Source organism: Gobio gobio (assembly GCF_949357685.1).
Source record: "Gobio gobio genome assembly, chromosome: 14".
NCBI lineage: Eukaryota > Metazoa > Chordata > Actinopteri > Cypriniformes > Gobionidae > Gobio > Gobio gobio.
In genome coordinates, this window is record NC_137107.1 from 20,410,712 (window position 1) to 20,429,796 (window position 19,085).

At 39.9% G+C, this 19,085-nt stretch overlaps 1 protein-coding gene across 1 annotated transcript in view; it reads left to right on the top strand.

Moving 5' to 3' along the window:
* plrdgb (PITP-less RdgB-like protein) overlaps positions 1-19,085 on the top strand; it is a 146,759-nt gene that overhangs the window by 61,006 nt on the left and 66,668 nt on the right. The window contains exons 3-5 of the mRNA XM_079834714.1: positions 8,978-9,082; positions 16,102-16,172; positions 16,259-16,479. Coding sequence (XP_079690840.1) covers positions 8,978-9,082; positions 16,102-16,172; positions 16,259-16,479 — 397 coding nt within the window. The remainder of the gene's footprint in view (positions 1-8,977; positions 9,083-16,101; positions 16,173-16,258; positions 16,480-19,085) is intronic.

The following is a 19,085-nucleotide window of genomic DNA, read 5'->3' on the forward strand; positions in this document are numbered from 1 at the left end:
TATTAAGTTTCTGTCTATGAAGACGGCTCTGCTGACCGCATTGGCCTCAGTCAAGAGGGTCGGGGACCTGCAGGCATTTTCGGTTGACGAAGCGTGCCTGGAGTTCGGGCCGGCTAACTCTCACGTGATCCTGAGACCCCGGCCTGGATATGTGCCCAAGGTTCCCACCACTCCGTTCAAGGACCAGGTGGTGAACCTGCAAGCGCTGCCTTTGGAGGAGGTAGACCCAGCCTTGGCATTGCTCTGTCCAGTACGCGCTCTCCGCGCCTACGTAGACATGACGCAGTGTTTCAGGACCTCAGACCAGCTCTTTGTCTGTTATGGTGGAGAGCGGAAGGGAAGTGCTCTCTCAAAGCAAAGGCTGTCTCACTGGATAGTGGACACCATTGCTTTGGCTTACCAGCAGCAAGGCCGACCATGTCCCCTTGGTGTGAGTCCCACCCGGAGTGTGGCTTCCTCTTGGGCTCTAGCGCATGGCGCCTCGCTAGCAGACATCTGCAGAGCTGCAGGCTGGGCGACACCCAACACATTCGCCAGATTCTACAATCTCCGAGTGGAGCCAGTCTCCGACTATGTACTCGCCCCCCCGAGGGGCTGGTGATGGGCCAGGCTCAGGTGTCTTCGCTTGCTCGCCACTCCACTCCACGGACTGGATACGTGCGATATTTTCCTCAGGTGAGCTCCCCGAGAGCCCTGAGCTCCTCCAGCACTGTCGACGCCGACATCAGTTCAGTCTGCCCTCTCGAGCCCAGACCCTCATGTCCGGCCAGGTGCCCCATGTGCATGGTTCCCTCCGGCGACCCCCACATGTGTATTTCACCGTAAGTCTCCGCAGTGAGCGGGTTTCTTCCCTTGGCGTGTCCCCGCCACCCCTAGGGTTAAAAATCCACCTTCGGCTGGTACCCTAGAGATCTTCCATATGCAGCCCTCTCCGGGTCATATGTGTCTCTTAAGTCCTCCCCACGGGTAGGCATCTTGGCATTCCCTCACTGGGATATGCTTCCCAGTGTACCTTGGTAATCCTGTGTTAAGTGGGAGTCCTTCGTCCGTACTAGTCTTACGACAGGGAACTCACACTTACGCAGGGCGCTGGAAGACGGCTGAGTGGCGGGATTATATTGGGACCCCCATTCGTTAGTCACTAACGTTACGTCGTAGTGACTGAACGAAAGGGAACGTCTCGGTTACGGATGTAACCCTCGTTCCCTGAGGAGGGAACGGAGACGTAACGTCCCCTTGCCACATCAGCTGTGTTGCCTGGAACGCAGGAGTTCAGTCTTGGCTCCTCAAGCAGGTAACATAATGCGATATTGCCTCGTACTTCCTTATATACTCACGCAGTGAGGCGGAGCTACGTATGCAAATTCCGCATGCCCCATGGCATTGGCACGCCATTGGGCGTTTTCTCAAAACTCGAAGTTGATAGGCTTCTAAGCGAAACCCCCATTCGTTAGTCACTAACGTTACGTCTCCGTTCCCTCCTCAGGGAACGAGGGTTACATCCGTAACCGAGACGTTCACTGAATGTAAAAAAAAATCTTGTCAGCAACTACAGATTGTAAAATTGGCAACTGAAGAATCTTTAATTTGCTCTTTTCTTTAACCTGTTGAAAGGGTTCCAGTTCTAGAGAAGAAGATATTGCAAAATAAAAATATTTCATTGAAGCAAAATGACGTTAAAGCTCTTTTTTTTTCTTTTTCAATGTTGCAAAATGAAGAAAAAATAATCTTATAACAGGAACCATATAATTTATTCATGTGGGGAACTCTAGTCAGCAGTATTGTTCAATATGAAATCAGCAGTATTGTTCAATATGAAAATGGTAGCAACATAAAAAGCCTTGTTTCGTAGATATTGCAATGTTTGTTAGTCTAAATATATGGGTGACTGTATGTTGTCATCCATAATTGCAAGGTTTTGAATGGAAATAATGCCACAATGCATGATGTATGCACACTTATTTTTTGCATTTTAAACAGTCTTTACACACTCAGCCACCGATCAGGCATAACATTATGACCTAATATTGTGCTGGTCAACAAACAAACTGTGATGCACTGTGTATTCTGACACCTTTCTGTTAGAACCAGCATTAACTTCTTGAGCGATATGAGCTACAGTAGCTCGTCTGTTTGATCGGACCACACGGGCCAGCCTTAGCTCCCCACGTGCATCAATGAGCCTTGGCTGCCCATGAACCTGTCGCCGGTTCACCATTGTTCCTTCCTTGGACCACTTTTGATAGATACTGACCACTGCAGACCGGGAACACCACAGAAGAGCTGCAGTTTTGGAGATGCTCTGACCAAGTCATCTAGCCATCACAATTTGGCCCTTGTCAAACTCGCTCACAGCCTTACGCTTGCCCATTTTTCCTGCTTCAAATACATCAACTTTGAGGACAAAATGTTCACTTACTGTCTAATATATCCCACCCACTAACAGGTGCCGTGATGAAGAGATAACCAGTGTTATTCAATTCAACTGTAAGTGGACATAATGTTATGCCTGGTTGGTCTGATCATTTTATCTTACTAAAGGTAAGTATCTTACTCTTCTAAAAGGTCTTTTCCACACACTTAAACACATAGAGACAGAGCGACACGCGTCATAATCTGAAAACTCCATTGACTTTGTATTGCGTGAAGCGGCCTCCTTGTCATTTCTGATTTATAACAAAAAACAGAACAATGTCTAAAAGCTGATATGTGACAAGGTGTACAGCAAACAAGCTAAGGCTTTGGCTTCTGTGGTTCTGTGGTTTTCATTAGCAGTGATAAAACATGAATCATCTGCCAGATTGATTCAAAGGAGCTTTACAGTGATAACAGGAAAATAATGCAACAAAAAGTCGATACATGTGCTTTAAATGCGTTTGAGACGTATTTCCCCAACCTCACATTTTACGGTTGTATCCTTATCTGTAAATGTTAGAAAGTCACGCAATTATTATTCCATTTTGCACACAAGCCTTGTCGTGACATTAAGCAATTCTTTGCTAAACTTCACAGACTTCAGTGAATGAGCGCCGGCGGCACGCAATAATTCTGACTAAAATAAACATTTTGCTAAATAATTATTGTAAGAGATTAAATGTAGTCCTAAAATTATACATGTAACATATGTTAATTGAATTTTTTTTTATGAGAGCAGTAAGTGTAAAGGCACTATTGTAATGGAGTAGGCCTAAATATAATATAATTATATAATATAATTGAGAGTGCACGTTGTTTGAATGACAACATAGATGACAACATTGGGAGAATGTGATTAAAATTATATTTTAAATTTAATTAAAAAAGATTAATAAATAAAGATTTTTTTGGGGGGGGGGGGGGTTGCTTTTTTTAATCGATTAATTGATTATCAAAATAATGATTATTTGTATATCAGCATTGCACCATATTGGTGGCATTATATTACTCCACATATTCCCCCCTTTTCAGCATCGTTGGGTGCCTTGGAATATTCATTCAAACATGAATAGTCCTCTAATTGGCTGTTATGAAATTGGCTAATGCTGCAGTCGCAGATGGTAAGAGAACGACCCCATGGCCTTTAGCAGCATATTAATGACTGACTGATATGAGCAAAATAAAGTTTGTAGACTTTTTTCAGATTATTATAGGAGACAGAGTTCATCCTCAAAAACTGACTAATTTACAACCAGAGGAAAACACGGAGAGAGTGATCCATCTTCATTAGTTTCTTATCATCTTATTCCACAGCCTCTTCTTCTTCCCTGCCTGCTCCCCGCAATCTCAGTAGTCTATTTTTGGCTCCGGGAGTGTTTTTTTTTTTTTTTTGCCCTTTTGTCTCTCTGCGTTGTACCAAACCTCTTTTAAATGATTCCCCGTGAGCATGTTTCTCTTACCTCTGTGTTAAGGGCACTTCATGAAGACAGCCTAGGAATAGTCCTTATTTAATAAAAGAAGCCCATATTTTATGAAAGCCCATAGTGGATGAATTGAAGCAAAATTATTGTCTTATTAATAATGGCTACAGAAAGCAAAATCCTAAATTCTATGTGTGTGAATGGCTATTGTCAAATGTGAAGCTTAAAATATATATACTGTAACGTCTTAGGGTCACATATATTATTAAATTAAATTTAGCTCATAGGGAATAATGAGTATTAATATTTAGGGATTTATGATTAATCATAACGGGTTATAATTGAATCACAAATCTCCAAAATCACCCAAAAGGGGAATACCTAACAGGTATTTATGCAATATATATATATATATGGTTGACAACAATTTATTGCAATCAACTCTGGATATATATCTATATTAAACAATCACAGAATAGCCTCTACGGAAGTGATTAGAATTCCTCTACTCCGTTCGGTTTAACGAACGAGCAGTACAATACTTCTCAACTTGGTCTTCGACCCATTTTCGAAAAGCTTATCCCTCTGGCCACAAAGGATAAACCTTCCGAGTTATGGTATTAATTAAAGCATTCAATGATACTTATAAGAGCTCGTAGCTTAGATCTGACATTAAAGGGACTCATGTTTTGTGAGCAACAACAATGACAATTAAAACGTGGATACAATGGTTTTAATAGTGATAGCTACTACGATTACATACGACTACATAAAGGATACATGTATATACAAAATAGGGAAAGTAATGAAAGAGAAGAAATGGAATAGAAATAGAGGGAAGAGAGAGGAGGAGAACAGGAAGGTGAGAAGGGAATGGTCCAGTCGGACATCTCCCAACCAAAACCGCGAGAGCCAGCAACGAACAATTATCACCATAATAGGGGTACAATCTTAAACGCATCTAAATTTCGATAGAATTGATACTTGCATGGTTTCTTTGTGTTGTGTAAAGGATGCGTGCGTTGCGTTTCTCAGAGTGTTCATGCGCTGAAGCTCTCCCTCCGTTCGGTCCTTCCGGGGTCGGTCCGCGGGAGATTTAACGGCGTGTAGGAGCGGTTGTCTTGGAAGGGAAGGCATCTCGTTCGCGCTAAGAAGATTCGTGCAGTGATGTGCGCGCTCGGATGGAGCGCGCCGGTGTTGCGTCATCTTCAAAGGGGCGATCAGCTTGGCCAGGCGGGCTCGGGCCGAAGCCCTGCGAGCCGCGCTGGCGTGATGGAAGGGAAGTTTTGTCTTGTCCGAGTCCTTGCAAGTTTTTACTGAGCCCCGAGGTGCTTGAGTAACTGTACTTTAAAGTCCACTAACCTCCGCCCACCTCCACTGAGATGACCAATCGTAGATGTGGATTGGAGGCGGGAAAGTTCCTTTGTTTGGACTTTTATCACTCACTGGAATGTTAATGCTGGAAACCACAACAAGTGAGGTTTTGCTCCAAAAGGGGTAAGCATATTAACGGTACATGTCATAATCATACTTTTTACATAATTGGCTAAGGCAGAGAAAGAGGAATCAATAGACCCCAAACATGCTCGTTTAAATGCATGAAAGACAGTGTATCTCTTTTACAGAGCCATCTTGAGCATTTAAGATTAACATCACACAAATACATAAATATATACTTTGTGGTCAACATACATACAACAAAAGGGGTCATCACATATATTTCTGGGATGGTTCAGTTAAAATAGTTCAAGCCACATGGCACAGGCTGTCTGTGTGGAGGTCAGTTCTCGGCCCCTCTGCACCAGGAAGGTGTGAGCTAGGGGCCCGGGGTGTGTGTGTGTGTGATAGGGATCTTTTTGAAGTCCCCCCCCCCCCAGAGCAATTGTCGTAGGCCTGGCCATTCTCTGGTGGGTCGTCAGCCTGGCATTGAGGGCCATTCACCCCAGACTTATGGGTGCCGGGATCTGATCTCCCTGCAGAGCTGGGTAGCGAAAGGCATCCCTGCTGTTTCGCCTCACTTTGATCCCAAGAGAGAGAAACAGAGAGAGAGAGACAGAGAGACTCCAGACGCTACAATACATATATATTTAAAAAAAATTGGTGGTACAAAATTGTATAATTTTGAGGTGTAGTGGGGAATACCATTTTGTGATTCCTAATGCTTTTCAAAGTTGTGTACATTACCATTTGCAAATGTAACACGTATTACATTTTGAATTAGGTATCATGAAATAATTCATATATTTTAAAGAATTCGTTTTTTGTTATTGTTAATTTATAAATTACCTTTCTATGTTTTTTATTTACTAGTAACAAGTCCCTTTTTATTCCATTTTTGACCTCTGTTTTGTTCAGAGCACATGCCTTTAGCCTCTGCATCCACCACGGAAAAAAAAAGCTCCTGTACACTTCTCATCAGAGCTATTTACAAAACAAAGTACCTCAGGGTTTTTAGTCCAAAGGTGTGCTTATTTGGAGAAAAACTCTCATGTTAACTTCAAATTTCTTGATAGAGAAATTTTTTTTCTTATCATTTATTTATTTTTTTACAAATTTTTACCCAAAATGGGGGCGATGTGAGCATTATGGAGCACTAAGAACTCTCATGTAATCTGTGTTTCATTCATACTGGTAGCCTGAGGCGCCCTTGCGCAAGAAAGTCCAAGACTCACAGAAAGAATAATACTTCATGGGGTTACACAAATTCCCTTATATGGCATCCAGCTATCACTGTAGCTGAATATAAAGCAGATGAAACAAAGACGGATGAAACATGAAGGAAATAAACATGATTGCGACAATATATGGTTTATGTCTGTTTCACAATGTGGTATTTTCGTAAGAATGTTATTATAATGCAATGCTAATCAACATAACCTTCACAGTATAGAATACTATAAAATAATATTTTCTCTTATTCTAAGAAGCCACATCAGGGGCCAGATTCATAGCCATTATGTTAAGACTTATTGGGGTTTTGGAGTCAATAATCTTAGTTCACCCAAAAATGATCCCATAAATTACTCACCGTCAAGCCATCCTAGGTGTATATGACTCTTTCTTCTTTCAGCCAAACACAATCAGAATTATATTAAAAAATATCCTTTATATTTCAAGCTTTATATTGGGAGTGAATGGTACCTTAGATTTTGAAGCCCAAAAAAGCACATCCATCCATCATAAAAGTAATCCATATTACCGGCTCCAGTGGGTTAATAAAGGCCTTCTGAAGTGAAGCGATTCATTTTGTAAGAAATGTATCCATATTTATAAATGTATAAACTATAGTCGCTGGCTTCCGGTAACGGAACAAGTGTGATTCCGGTGGAAGAGTGACCTATGACCCGACACATTATTTTTATATATATATATATATATATATATATATATATATATATATATATATATATATATATATATATATATATATATATATATATATATATATATATATATATATATATATACACTCACCTAAAGGATTATTAGGAACACCATACTAATACTGTGTTTGACCCCCTTTCGCCTTCAGAACTGCCTTAATTCTACATGGCATTGATTCAACAAGGTGCTGAAAGGATTCTTTAGAAATGCTGGCCCATATTGAAAGGGGTAACATCTTGCAGTTGATGGAGATTTGTGTGATGCACATCCAGGGCACGAAGCTCCCATTCCACCACATCCCAAAGATGCTCTATTGGGTTGAGATCTGGTGACTGTGGGGGCCATTTTAGTACAGTGAACTCATTGTCATGTTCAACCAATTTGAAATGATGTGAGCTTTGTAACATGGTGCATTATCCTGCTGGAAGTAGCCATCAGAGGATGGGTACATGGTGGTCATAAAGGGATGGACATGGTCAGAAACAATGCTCAGGTAGGCCGTGGCATTTAAACGATGCCCGATTGGCACTAAGGGGCCTAAAGTGTGCCAAGAAAACATCCCCCACACCATTACACCACCACCACCAGCCTGCATAGTGGTAACAAAGCATGATGGATCCATGTTCTCATTCTGTTTACGCCAAATTCTGACTCTACCGTCTGAATGTCTCAACAGAAATCGAGACTCATCAGACCAGGCAACATTTTTCCAGTCTTCAACTGTCCAATTTTGGTGAGCTTGTGCAAATTGTAGCCTCTTTTTTCCTATTTGTAGTGGAGATGAGTGGTACCCGGTGGGGTCTTCTGCTGTTGTAGCCCATCCGCCTCAAGGTTGTGCGACGTGTTGTGGCTTCACAAATGCTTTGCTGCATACCTCGGTTGTAACGAGTGGTTATTTCAGTCAAAGTTGCTCTTCTATCAGCTTGAATCAGTCGGCCCATTCTCCTCTGACCTCTAGCATCAACAAGGCATTTTCGCCCACAGGACTGCCGCATACTGGATGTTTTTCCCTTTTCACACCATTCTTTGTAAACCCTAGACATGGTTGTGTGTGAAAATCCCAGTAACTGAGCAGATTGTGAAATACTCAGACCGGCCGTCTGGCACCAACAACCATGCCACGCTCAAAATTGCTTAAATCACCTTTCTTTCCCATTCTGACATTCAGTTTGGAGTTCAGGAGATTTTCTTGACCAGGACCACACCCCTAAATGTCAGTTTCACACCCCTAAATGTCACCTCAGTTTCGTGGAGAGGTGGTGGTCCAGTGGGTTAAACCACTTAACTGATATGCAGAAGGTTGCTGGTTCTATCCCTGAGCAAGGCACTTTACTCCACGTTGCTCCAGGGGGATTGTCCCTGTAGTAAGTGCACTGTAAGTCGCTTTGGATAAAAGCGTCTGCCAAATGCATAAATGTAAATGTAAATGTAAATGCATTGAAGCAACTGCCATGTGATTGGTTGATTAGATAATTGCATTAATGAGAAATTGAACAGGTGTTCCTAATAATCCTTTAGGTGAGTGTATATATATATACTGTTGATGGTCAAGGGGCGTAAATTTGTCTAAACTAAGCCACTATTATATATTATAATATTATATTATATTATAAAAAATCATATTGTTATATAAACAATATTGGATTGTGTGACTTATGCTTTAACAAAAAACTAATTTCCAGAAAGAGCTACCAGCATTACAGACCCCAATTTCCTTCATTGTATTGAATGGCTTCTCATGTTCTGCTGATCCGCAGATGTTCTGGAGGGGAAGACGGCCTTACTTCTGGAAATGAGCCAGTGGAACTCCAATGACCTGGTGGAGCAGATCGAAACACTGGGACACCTGGAGCACTCCAGAGGTAAAAGCACCAGGGTCTCCTGAAGACATCTCACCTACATGTTTTTTTTTTAGTCATGAATACATTATATTCACCCTTTAAATAAGGTATAATAAACACTTTAATCAACCAAGTAAAGGTGAATTTACCAGGAGTTGCTTGATGATGTGATTTTACGGTACATTAATTTTCATAAATTTCAACTGACAAGTAAAATTGCTGTGAAAACCGTGGATAATCTCAACGCTGCTCCTCCCTAATTAGTTTACTTTACCCTAAATAGCAGTTTTCAAGGCACACAGCGTGTTTAGCGTCTAACTTAAAGTGGGGAAGTTCAGTGAAGGGAGAATCAACAGTGACTAATGCTACAGATGCAGCGTAATCACTGTTTTGCTTCTCTAAGCCGTATTAATACATCACGACACACAGTGACTATATAACTCTCACACACATTTAACTCCCTTTAGAGAGACACCCTAATGCTACATGGGAGAATTAGAGTTTCTGTAATGCCGCACGACAGCTACTTTTAAATGAGGAGAAATAGGCAGCTCACTTTTTGGCACTCATTTTAGAAAAATGCGTTTCATCAGACCGCGATGAGTCCTACTGAAAGACCAATAAGACCTCATAAATGTGGCAGTATGATTGAGCGGCCGATCAGGGTTTCTCAGCCACAAACAATCAGTTCATCAGCAGTGTTTGTTTTATTTTTGTCGAGATGTGTTTTGAGAAAACCCTGGGTCTTGAGAGATTCATCTTTATTTCCGCTTGTGGAAGAAGGTCTCCATCCATACAGCCCCCCTCCCCCCACAGGTCTGTTATTTGTGCAAGGATTTATGGATGGCTTAGAGCAGTGTAGAAACTTAATATCATGTGGATTTGGTTGTTTTGGTTTTCATGATGGTAAGGTCACAGATTATAAAGAGACAGAGAAAGAGAAAGAATTGAGACAGACAGAGCGAGAGAGGATTACCACTAACAATTATCCGTTTTCATTTCACAGTTAATAAATCTGGAACATATTTCAGATTTAAAGAGAGCAGGGATGAATCCCACCACTTAACTAAACCATTTATTTATTTATTTCCACACCAGAGGGTTTAAGCATGACCCAATTTATGAATTTCCAATTTTTTTAGGATAGGATATGTGCTGAAATACCTTATTTAGAGCCTAACAAACAAAACTTGAGTCTTCAAACCCACATTTCCGTTCAATTAAACTGTGAATTCAAACACACCTGAGCACAGTAGGCTTAGGAAAACACCGGCGACCTCTCACTAATGAACGAGAAGTGCACTGAAGCGAGTGAAAGTGGAAGCAAGATGTCAAAAAATTAAAGCTGTGGATCACATGTGAGCGCTGTGAAAAAACCAATAAAAGTTCTGAAAAATAAACAGAACGAGACTTTTTGGCGGTTTGTGACTATGGCCGTAGCCAGCTATGAAGTCACCGACCTCAGTATACCTCAGTATTTTTCCGAGGTGTTTATAATAAAGGTTGTGAAATAAGTGCATAATATAGTTTACTAAACTTTAGTCCTGCAAGAATATTGCACAGCACTGAGCTCTTCTCATCTGAGCTGCCTCATTGGTGTGTCACACCTCGTCAATGTCAAAATATTGAGATGACCAATCAAATCAAAGAAGGTGGGCTTTATGTTCACAGAAGCTGCTGAGTGTAAATTCTAGCGTGGCGCTTCAGTTAACAGTCATTAAGTGTGGGATAAGATGTAACCCAGCTAGCAATTTTGCATTGAAAATACGTCTAATAGCATTCAAACAGCCCGGACTTCTTGGCTAAAACAAGGCAAAATTTGGGCTGTCTGTGAAAATGTAATAGACGTCTAACCATATACCAAGAATAGACTAGTCATACGTCAAAGAAATGAAACCAAACACCTTGTAATCACTGTTGACTTTGCTTACATGATGGAATATCATACATAATGGCAAATTCATTTTGGCAAAAACAACATGTAACCAAATTCAAGGTTATTTTGGCTAGAAGTGGGTTACTCATAGCCGGACTATATCGGGTCTATAGTTAACCGAGATGGTGAAATGACGGCTATTGCTTGCTGGGAAGTAGCTAAACTAAACATTTCATTTTTGACAATTGTTTTAATCAGGGATGCAAACATACAATTTTGTCTAATTTTGCCAGTTTGAATTGAAAATAGGCCTATATAATTTACGTGACTCATTTAATATAATAATTAGTAACTAATGTGAGGAGACAAGAAACATTAATGAAGCCGTTTTCATCATATTAAACTATAATGAATATGCACATATTGTGAATTAATTTAATGAACTTATTTACCTAGCTTTCCTGGTAGCCTTCAGTAAATTAACTTAAATTATGTTATTACGTAAATTAAAATAGAAAATGATTTGTAAAACACATAAATATCAGTTGACCCTATGTTTACTGAGATGAGGAGAGAGCAGGTATTGACAAATAATCTACTGCCCACTGGTTTTAAAGCTATTGTTATCCTTTTTTTGGTCTTCAAATGTCTTGAACTGCACATATAGATCAGAGAAATCTAAATTTTCAAGTTTGGGACCCCATGCCCCTTTAACACCAAGCCAGTTTGAGTGCCGGTTCTGAGCCAGAGCCTAGTTTCAAATAACTTCTTTGTCTTTCGAATACCTAAAGCACCAGCTCTGAAACAGGAATAGTGGTTCATAAGTAGCACCAAAACATGACCACCATTTTTGAAATAGCAGTTAAAAACGATGGACTGCCGATTAAGCCAAAACAGCAGTGGTCTGTTGGATTGGCTGTGTTTGGATGCTGATGTAGGTTCGCAAAGTCAGTAGTAGCACAACTCCCACCATTGTTGATGGTGTGTTTGTGTTTGGTGCTGCCGCGCTAGCATTGTTTGGAAAGATGAAACGTAGAGCAACGTAAAACCTGGCTCTGTGGTGGCTCTCTAGACCGTAGAAAGGCAAACCAATTCTTAGAAGGCTCGCCAGCCGAAACCAACTCTGAAACGGGACTAGCACTAGCTCTGAACTAGTACCCAGTTCATGCTAGTGGAAAAGGGGTATCAGTGATTATAAAACCCTGCCTACAGCCCTGTTTGAGACAGACTTTAGCCTCACTAACCCACCCACAGGCGCAATACAGTAACACGGACAAAATTTTGGCACAGCATTTTGTGATTAGGGTTAGGGTTCCAATGGCCCATGCATTGGATATGTTGCAAACCCCCTTTTTGTGTATCCCCTGACCCCATAAACAGCATAGACAATACATAACCTTCTGTGTATTTTTCTGTTTTTTTCCCCGATGGAAAATATCTGACATCTTCATTATGCTTACTGAATGTGTGTGTGTGTGTGTGTGTGTGTGCGCTCAAGGCTGTGTTGATCCTGGTTTCTCCAGCTCTGTAATACTGTTCTTATAAAACAAGCTTATTTAAGTCTCCAGTAGTCTTCATCAGGCCATCATTGCTGGTAAAATGTAAAATCTCAAATGTGAAATCAACCTCCAGAGCTTGAATAAATGTAATTATAACCAATTTTACAAATGAACGGTGATTATAATGTATGATGTACCACACAAGCATAGCATATATAGCTGCTTATTAGCGCTGAGCTGACATGACTTTTTAATTTTTTTAGTGGGATATGATGGAGTTGGAGCTCAGGGAAATACTTCACTTGTTTACAAGCGAATGAACGACCTATAAAAATACAGAAAACAACTCCCAGCCCCGTGGATATAAACTCTAATTTAAATCAGAACAAGATTTGATAATGTTAATTGCTGAATTGTTGTTTTGAGTGCCAATCAGATTTTAAAAGAAAAATACTCTCTATTTGTCTCTCTCTGTTCTCCCTCTCCTGTTTGCCTGGAGAGTTCTTGCATTATTTATTAATACCCATTTTCTCCAGCCTCACACAGAGCCACAAACAGATGCAGACTGTCTTGCTGTTATAATTTCGAGGGCACAGCCTCTAGCAGCGTGAGCTGTGATGACTGGCAAAGAGCAGTTGAGATCTGACAGAAAACCTTTAGTGCTTTTTAAAAAGGCTAAATAATGGGCCAGACACAATATTAGTTACAGGAATTATAAAAGGCCATTTTACCTGCAGTTCTGCACCAGTTCAAATTGTCCTCAAAGGGACATTTTTCAGATTGGTTATTCTTAGAGGGAAAACTGCCTCCGTGAGGATGGTGAAAATTCTCCTTCAGTTATTGCAAGAAGTAAATTCAGTAGAGGGCTTAACAAGACAAGCATTATTATGAACCTGCCCAGACAGAATGCATTTTTGTGCTGATTTTCAGTCGTTATTATTATTATTATTATCATCCGTTATTTGAATGGCTGTCAGTGGAGAAAGATACCTTTTGCCAGCAGAGTGTAGTTATGGCATTTACCTGCAGGGACTATTGGGGAATTTATCAAATTGAGAGAGCTTACTGGGTTGGTATATTGAATTGTCATATTGTCATGTTACATTCTGTTTTTTATTGTTAATTAATAATAATTATAATAATAAAAAAGAGAGAGCTTACATTGACAACTGTAGTGTGGTGACAGTGTGATATGCTGGATTTTTTTTAATATACACACTTTTTTATTCCAATTTTATGTACCGTGTGCAAATAATGTATTATGTGTCATTTAGCTTTATGTATGTGTAAAAAGTGGGACTGCATGTACAATTAAGATTTTCTTGTATTTTCGTTACACAAATTCATACTACAAATTATTAATAACCTATTTGATACAAAAAAGTCATTTCCTCACTACTAAATATTCTATGGTCAACTGTTAGTGTTATTATAACCAAGTGGAAGCAATTGGGAACAACAGCAGCTCAGCAATAAAGTGGTAGGCCATGTAAAATCACCGAGTGGGGTCAGCGCATGCTGAGGTGCACAGTGTGCAGAAGTCGCCAATAGCTACAGACCTCTGAACTTACATCACAAAGTGCAATGCAAAGCGTTGGATGCAGTGGTTTAAAGCACGCCGCCACTGGACTCTAGAGCACTGGAGACGTGTTCTCTGGAGTGACGAATCACGCTTCTCTGTATGGCAATCCGATGGACGAGTCTGGGTTTGGTGGTTACCAGGAAAATGGTACTTGCCTGACTGCATTGTGCCATGTGTAAAGTTTGGACGAGGGTGATTATGGTGTGGGGTTGTTTTTCAGGGGTTTGGCTTGGTCCCTTAGTTCCAGTGAAAGGAACTCTTAATGCTTCAGCATACCAAGACATTTTAAACAGTGTCATGCTCCCAACTTTGTGGGAACAGTTTGGGGATGGCCCCTTCCTGTTCCAACATGACTGCGCACCAGTGCACAAAGCAACATCCATAAAGACATGGATGAGCGAGTTTGGTGTGGAGGAACTTGACAGGCCTGCACTGTCCTCAACCCGATAGAACACCTTTGGCATGAATTAGAGCGGAGACTGTGAGCCAGGCCTTCTCGTCCAACATCAGTGCCTGACCTCACAAATGCGCTTCTTGAGAATGGTAAAATTCCCATAAACACACTCCTAAACCTTTGCGGAAAGCCTTCCCATAAGAGTTGAAGCTGTTATAGCTGCAAAGGGTGGGCCAACTCCATATTAAACCCTACGGATTAAGAATAGGATGTCATTAAAGTTTGTGTGCATGTAAAGGCAGGCCCAAAACTTTTGGCAATATTGTGTATGTAATACGCATATTTTAGTGGGATAGCACATCATCATTAGCCCCTTTCACACCGAAATCTATACTGTAATACTACCAGAATGACTTTATTGGTAAACACACAAATATTCTGATCACACATTATCTGTAATTTACCAGTAGACCGTATGTGTGAAAGGGACTTTTCTTATTTCACACTACCTTTGACTACTTTTATGAATCTATGAAACAATGTGTCATATCTGTTTAAGACTTTTTTTTTTTTTAAAGCTATTTCTGTACTATATAGTAGGCGAAAAACAGAATGTGTGTCAGAATTCACAGAACTCATAAAAGAGTAGACATAAATTACCTGGTGAGATTCTGAAGTGTGCATACGATGGACACTTTACTATCCCCCAAGGCCACGGGGGAGGATTTGGGAATGGCAGTGAAACGACGCAACAGTCGCTGGTAGGTCACATGATAATGAACGCATGAAGAATGTAGTACGTCCAGATTAAATTCCTACTACACACACTCATACTATATAAAATGTACCTTTTAGCGGTCATGAGGTAATTACTTATTCAAAATAAGTAGTATGTGATTTCGGACGCAGCTATTATGTTTCCATGTTTTCTGACTATGTTGACCTGTATCTTGTTTAGTTCCTTATTTACCCCTGTATATATCTGTTTAGCCCATGTGGTTCTGTAAATAAAATACAGATCCTCACCTCACCTACTCCTTCCTGCAACATTACACAATGTTTCTAAAAGCCACAGATGTGAAGTGACAATTAAAGAGAATAATTAACCTACATTTCACACAACACTTCATAAATAGATGAGACAAAAATGTATGCTGTCATTTTTTTTATCCAAACCCAAGTTAAGGTATCAACCAAATTATAGAATAATCCTAAATTAACTTTGAATGGTCATTGTTAATTTTATGTTGTTTTTTTACTGTATTTATTGTTATGCATTTTTCATACCATTCTCCATAATTCAAAAGCACTATTCTCAGTATTAATACTTAAATCCTGAATAGCCTTCACAACGGTCAAATAAAGAAAAAGAGTTTTGAATAAGCTATCAAGTACACTAATAACTTCAAATAATATATAATTTAAGGAAAGAAAACTAGTATTTCTTTATGCTAATTTGTGTATACACAATGCTATTGTATGTAGCTTTATGTGTAAAGAAAGAGTGCAATAACTAGTGGCACTTTGCCAATTTGGGGACGAGAGAACAAGGTTCTTAGAGAAGTACGACTGTCCCATCAGTCATCAATAAGATGGATGGTTTGAGGTGGAAATTGCTGCCTCACTGCAGAGCACCATAAAGTCAGTTCACTCTCTCGCTATTTCTCTCTGTCTCTCATTAACCACTAGAGAGCCTGTACAGGCTGCGGCATCCTCGCTGTGCACCACAGAGCAGTGTGGATGGTTTGGAAGACATGGAGGTTAGTCCTCATTATTACACTTCTAATGTAACTACATTGCATTATTCTTTCAGTTTTTACCAATTTAATAATTCACCCTCCTGCAGAGGAAGTGCAGGACGCAATTACTCATCCTGGTGATTCATGGAGGTCATATCTTGGATTCTGGAGGTGGTGACCCTGGAGGAAAGGCGGGTGACGCTGCCACTTTGGCGTCTGTGTTGGAGCGTGTGGCTCGGGCACACTTCCAAGCGGCGGCAGACAGCATGATGGTTAGACTGGTGCCCTGCCCACCCGTGTGTGCTGATGCCTTCTCCCTGGTCTCAAAGTAAGATGTTGAAACAAAAATGTAAAGGCCAAATGCGAATTCTTTGTAATGATTATATGCATGCTGAAACATTCATGCTAGCTCGTTAACTCTTATCACAGTTTAAGTTTAGCCTTGAATGGGTTTTCAGTGTCAAGACTTAAGAATTACAAACTTTCACCTGACAATTTAAAGTTGCACTTAGTAATTTTTACTCATTTAAAGTGTCATGAAACCCTGTTTTAACACTGGTTGTTCACACCTCAGATTTGAAAAAAGACTCAAGAAATGGGCATGTAAAGCTGTGGAAAATTTGGAGTGTTGAAGACGGGAATAGGGGAGACAACAACCAATAAAACACAGACCGGCAACACACTCATTATACAGACAAATTAATATTAAAATATGAGCTGAGAAAAAACAAACAAACAACAGAGTTGGGGGCACTTTGATGTATTTTAAATATAAAACGAACAAACTCACAAAAATCTTATCATTAGAGACTACTACAACTATATTGAAAAATCAAATACGTTTTGATGAATTATTCTTAAAAAATATCAACAATTCAGCATTATAACTTGGTCTATTTGGTGTAACATTTAAAGGTCTAATAAAATATCATTATGTTTACGAGAACACCAAATGACAATAGTTACTTTATTGTCCATTCTTTTTAGAATTTTCCGTCTACATTATTGTCTTCTGTGTATCAAAATAATCCATCATGTAAACGCATTTATGATCAGACATACCGCTCAGTGTCCTTATTTGCAGATATATAAATTTAATTTGAAGAAGACGATCAAATATGTGCACATACACAGTGCTGCTTCATGTTTTGAGCACCAGAGTATATGAAATATGTCCATAAAAACTTGAAACACACTTGATCCGATCCGGATATAAACTGTGATCCGCCTTGCGTGTGTTTTTAAACTTTGAATCCTCCGCTGTAATGCGATCGCATGCATAATACCGTGCAGTGATTCGATCAAAAGAGTCTATTCTCGTGAATAACATGGAGAAAAGCTCAGAAACTGATGACGTAGACAGGTACTCTCCAGCTATGGCAGCCAATCACCACTCTGAATTTATGTATATGTGGTGGCCAAAATTATTAAAACACCTGACAGATCTGAAAATATTGACCTTTTTTGCCTCCAAAACATGATTTCATTTCACAATGTTCATGAAACATGCTGATGGTTGTTCTGACCATCAAATATCAGATAAAGTGAGTCCTACTGTTTTTATCCACTTTTAACTTTAATTTTAGCCAAAGGTTTTCCTTTGAATGTACAATAGATCTGTCCAGTTTATTTTCCAACTCGCCCCAAATGTGCTGGATGGGTTTGAGGCCCAGACTTTGAGGCGGCCAGTCCATCATTTTCAATGTTCCAGCAGATTCCTTCCATCACAGATAGTTCCAGCAATAGTTAGAAGAATGTTTTGGGTCATTGTCCTCTTGGAAAATAAACCCAGGCCCAATAAGACGACTCCCAGACACCAAGTGTTACAAGTGTCACCAAGTGAATCAAAACCATAGAGCATGACCAGTGTTGTCAAACTAATTCCAAAACAAATGACTCTAATGAGCCGGTTCCTCTTAGTGAATCAAAACCATACAGCGTGACCAGTGTAGTCCAACCAGTTCCTAAACAAAGGACTCTAATGAGCTGGTTCTTTTCAGTGAATCGATCTCATACACATGACGAGTGTAGTCGAACCAATTCCCAAATAAAGGACTCTAAGATGGTTCTTCTTAGTGAGTCAAAATCATACAGCATGACCAATGTTGTCCAACCAAGTCCCAAAGAAAGAGCTGGTATTTTTTTTGTGAATCAACCATGCAGCATGACCAGTGTTGTCCAATCGATTCCCAAACAAATTATTCTAATGAGCCAATTCTTTTTAGTGAATCAGTCTTATACAGCATGACCAGTGTAGTCCAGCCAATCGCCAAATAAATTACTCTAATGAGACAGTTCTTTATAGTGAATCTACGCATCTCATACAGCACGACCAGTGTTCTACCAAGTCCCATATAAATTACTCATCTTTTAAGTGAATTGTTAATTGAACCGTGTTTGTTAAATTCCTTAAAGGGATAGTTCACCCAAAAATGAAATTAGCCCATGATTTACTCACCATTAAATGGGGGGTTAATAAATGCCTTCTGAAGCGAATCGATGTGTTTGTGTAAGAAAAATATCCTTATTTAAAACTTTATAAAGTAAAGTTCCAGCCGATCGCCTTCCGTGGAAAGTGTTGAAAGTGCATTCTTGCAATTCAAGATGCGTATGCGACAACTGAGGCGCGTTTAGGTGACCACCATCAAACAAACCATATGTGGGACAATTACTAAGTTTGTGTGGGACAATGTGGGACATGTTTCCGACACTAAAACATAACCTGAAACTGTTACACAATGTCTATCTAACTTAATAAAAACATATGTATTCTGCCTTTCAGATGATACAAATACTTTGTTCTTTAGTCCCTTCCACAAAACACCATTACATCAATGTAACATTGTACATGTCATTTAAATTCAACATCACTGAGCCCAAAGGCAGCAGGCATCAGATCTGACCAAGTCCAATAATTAACAAATAAAATATAAA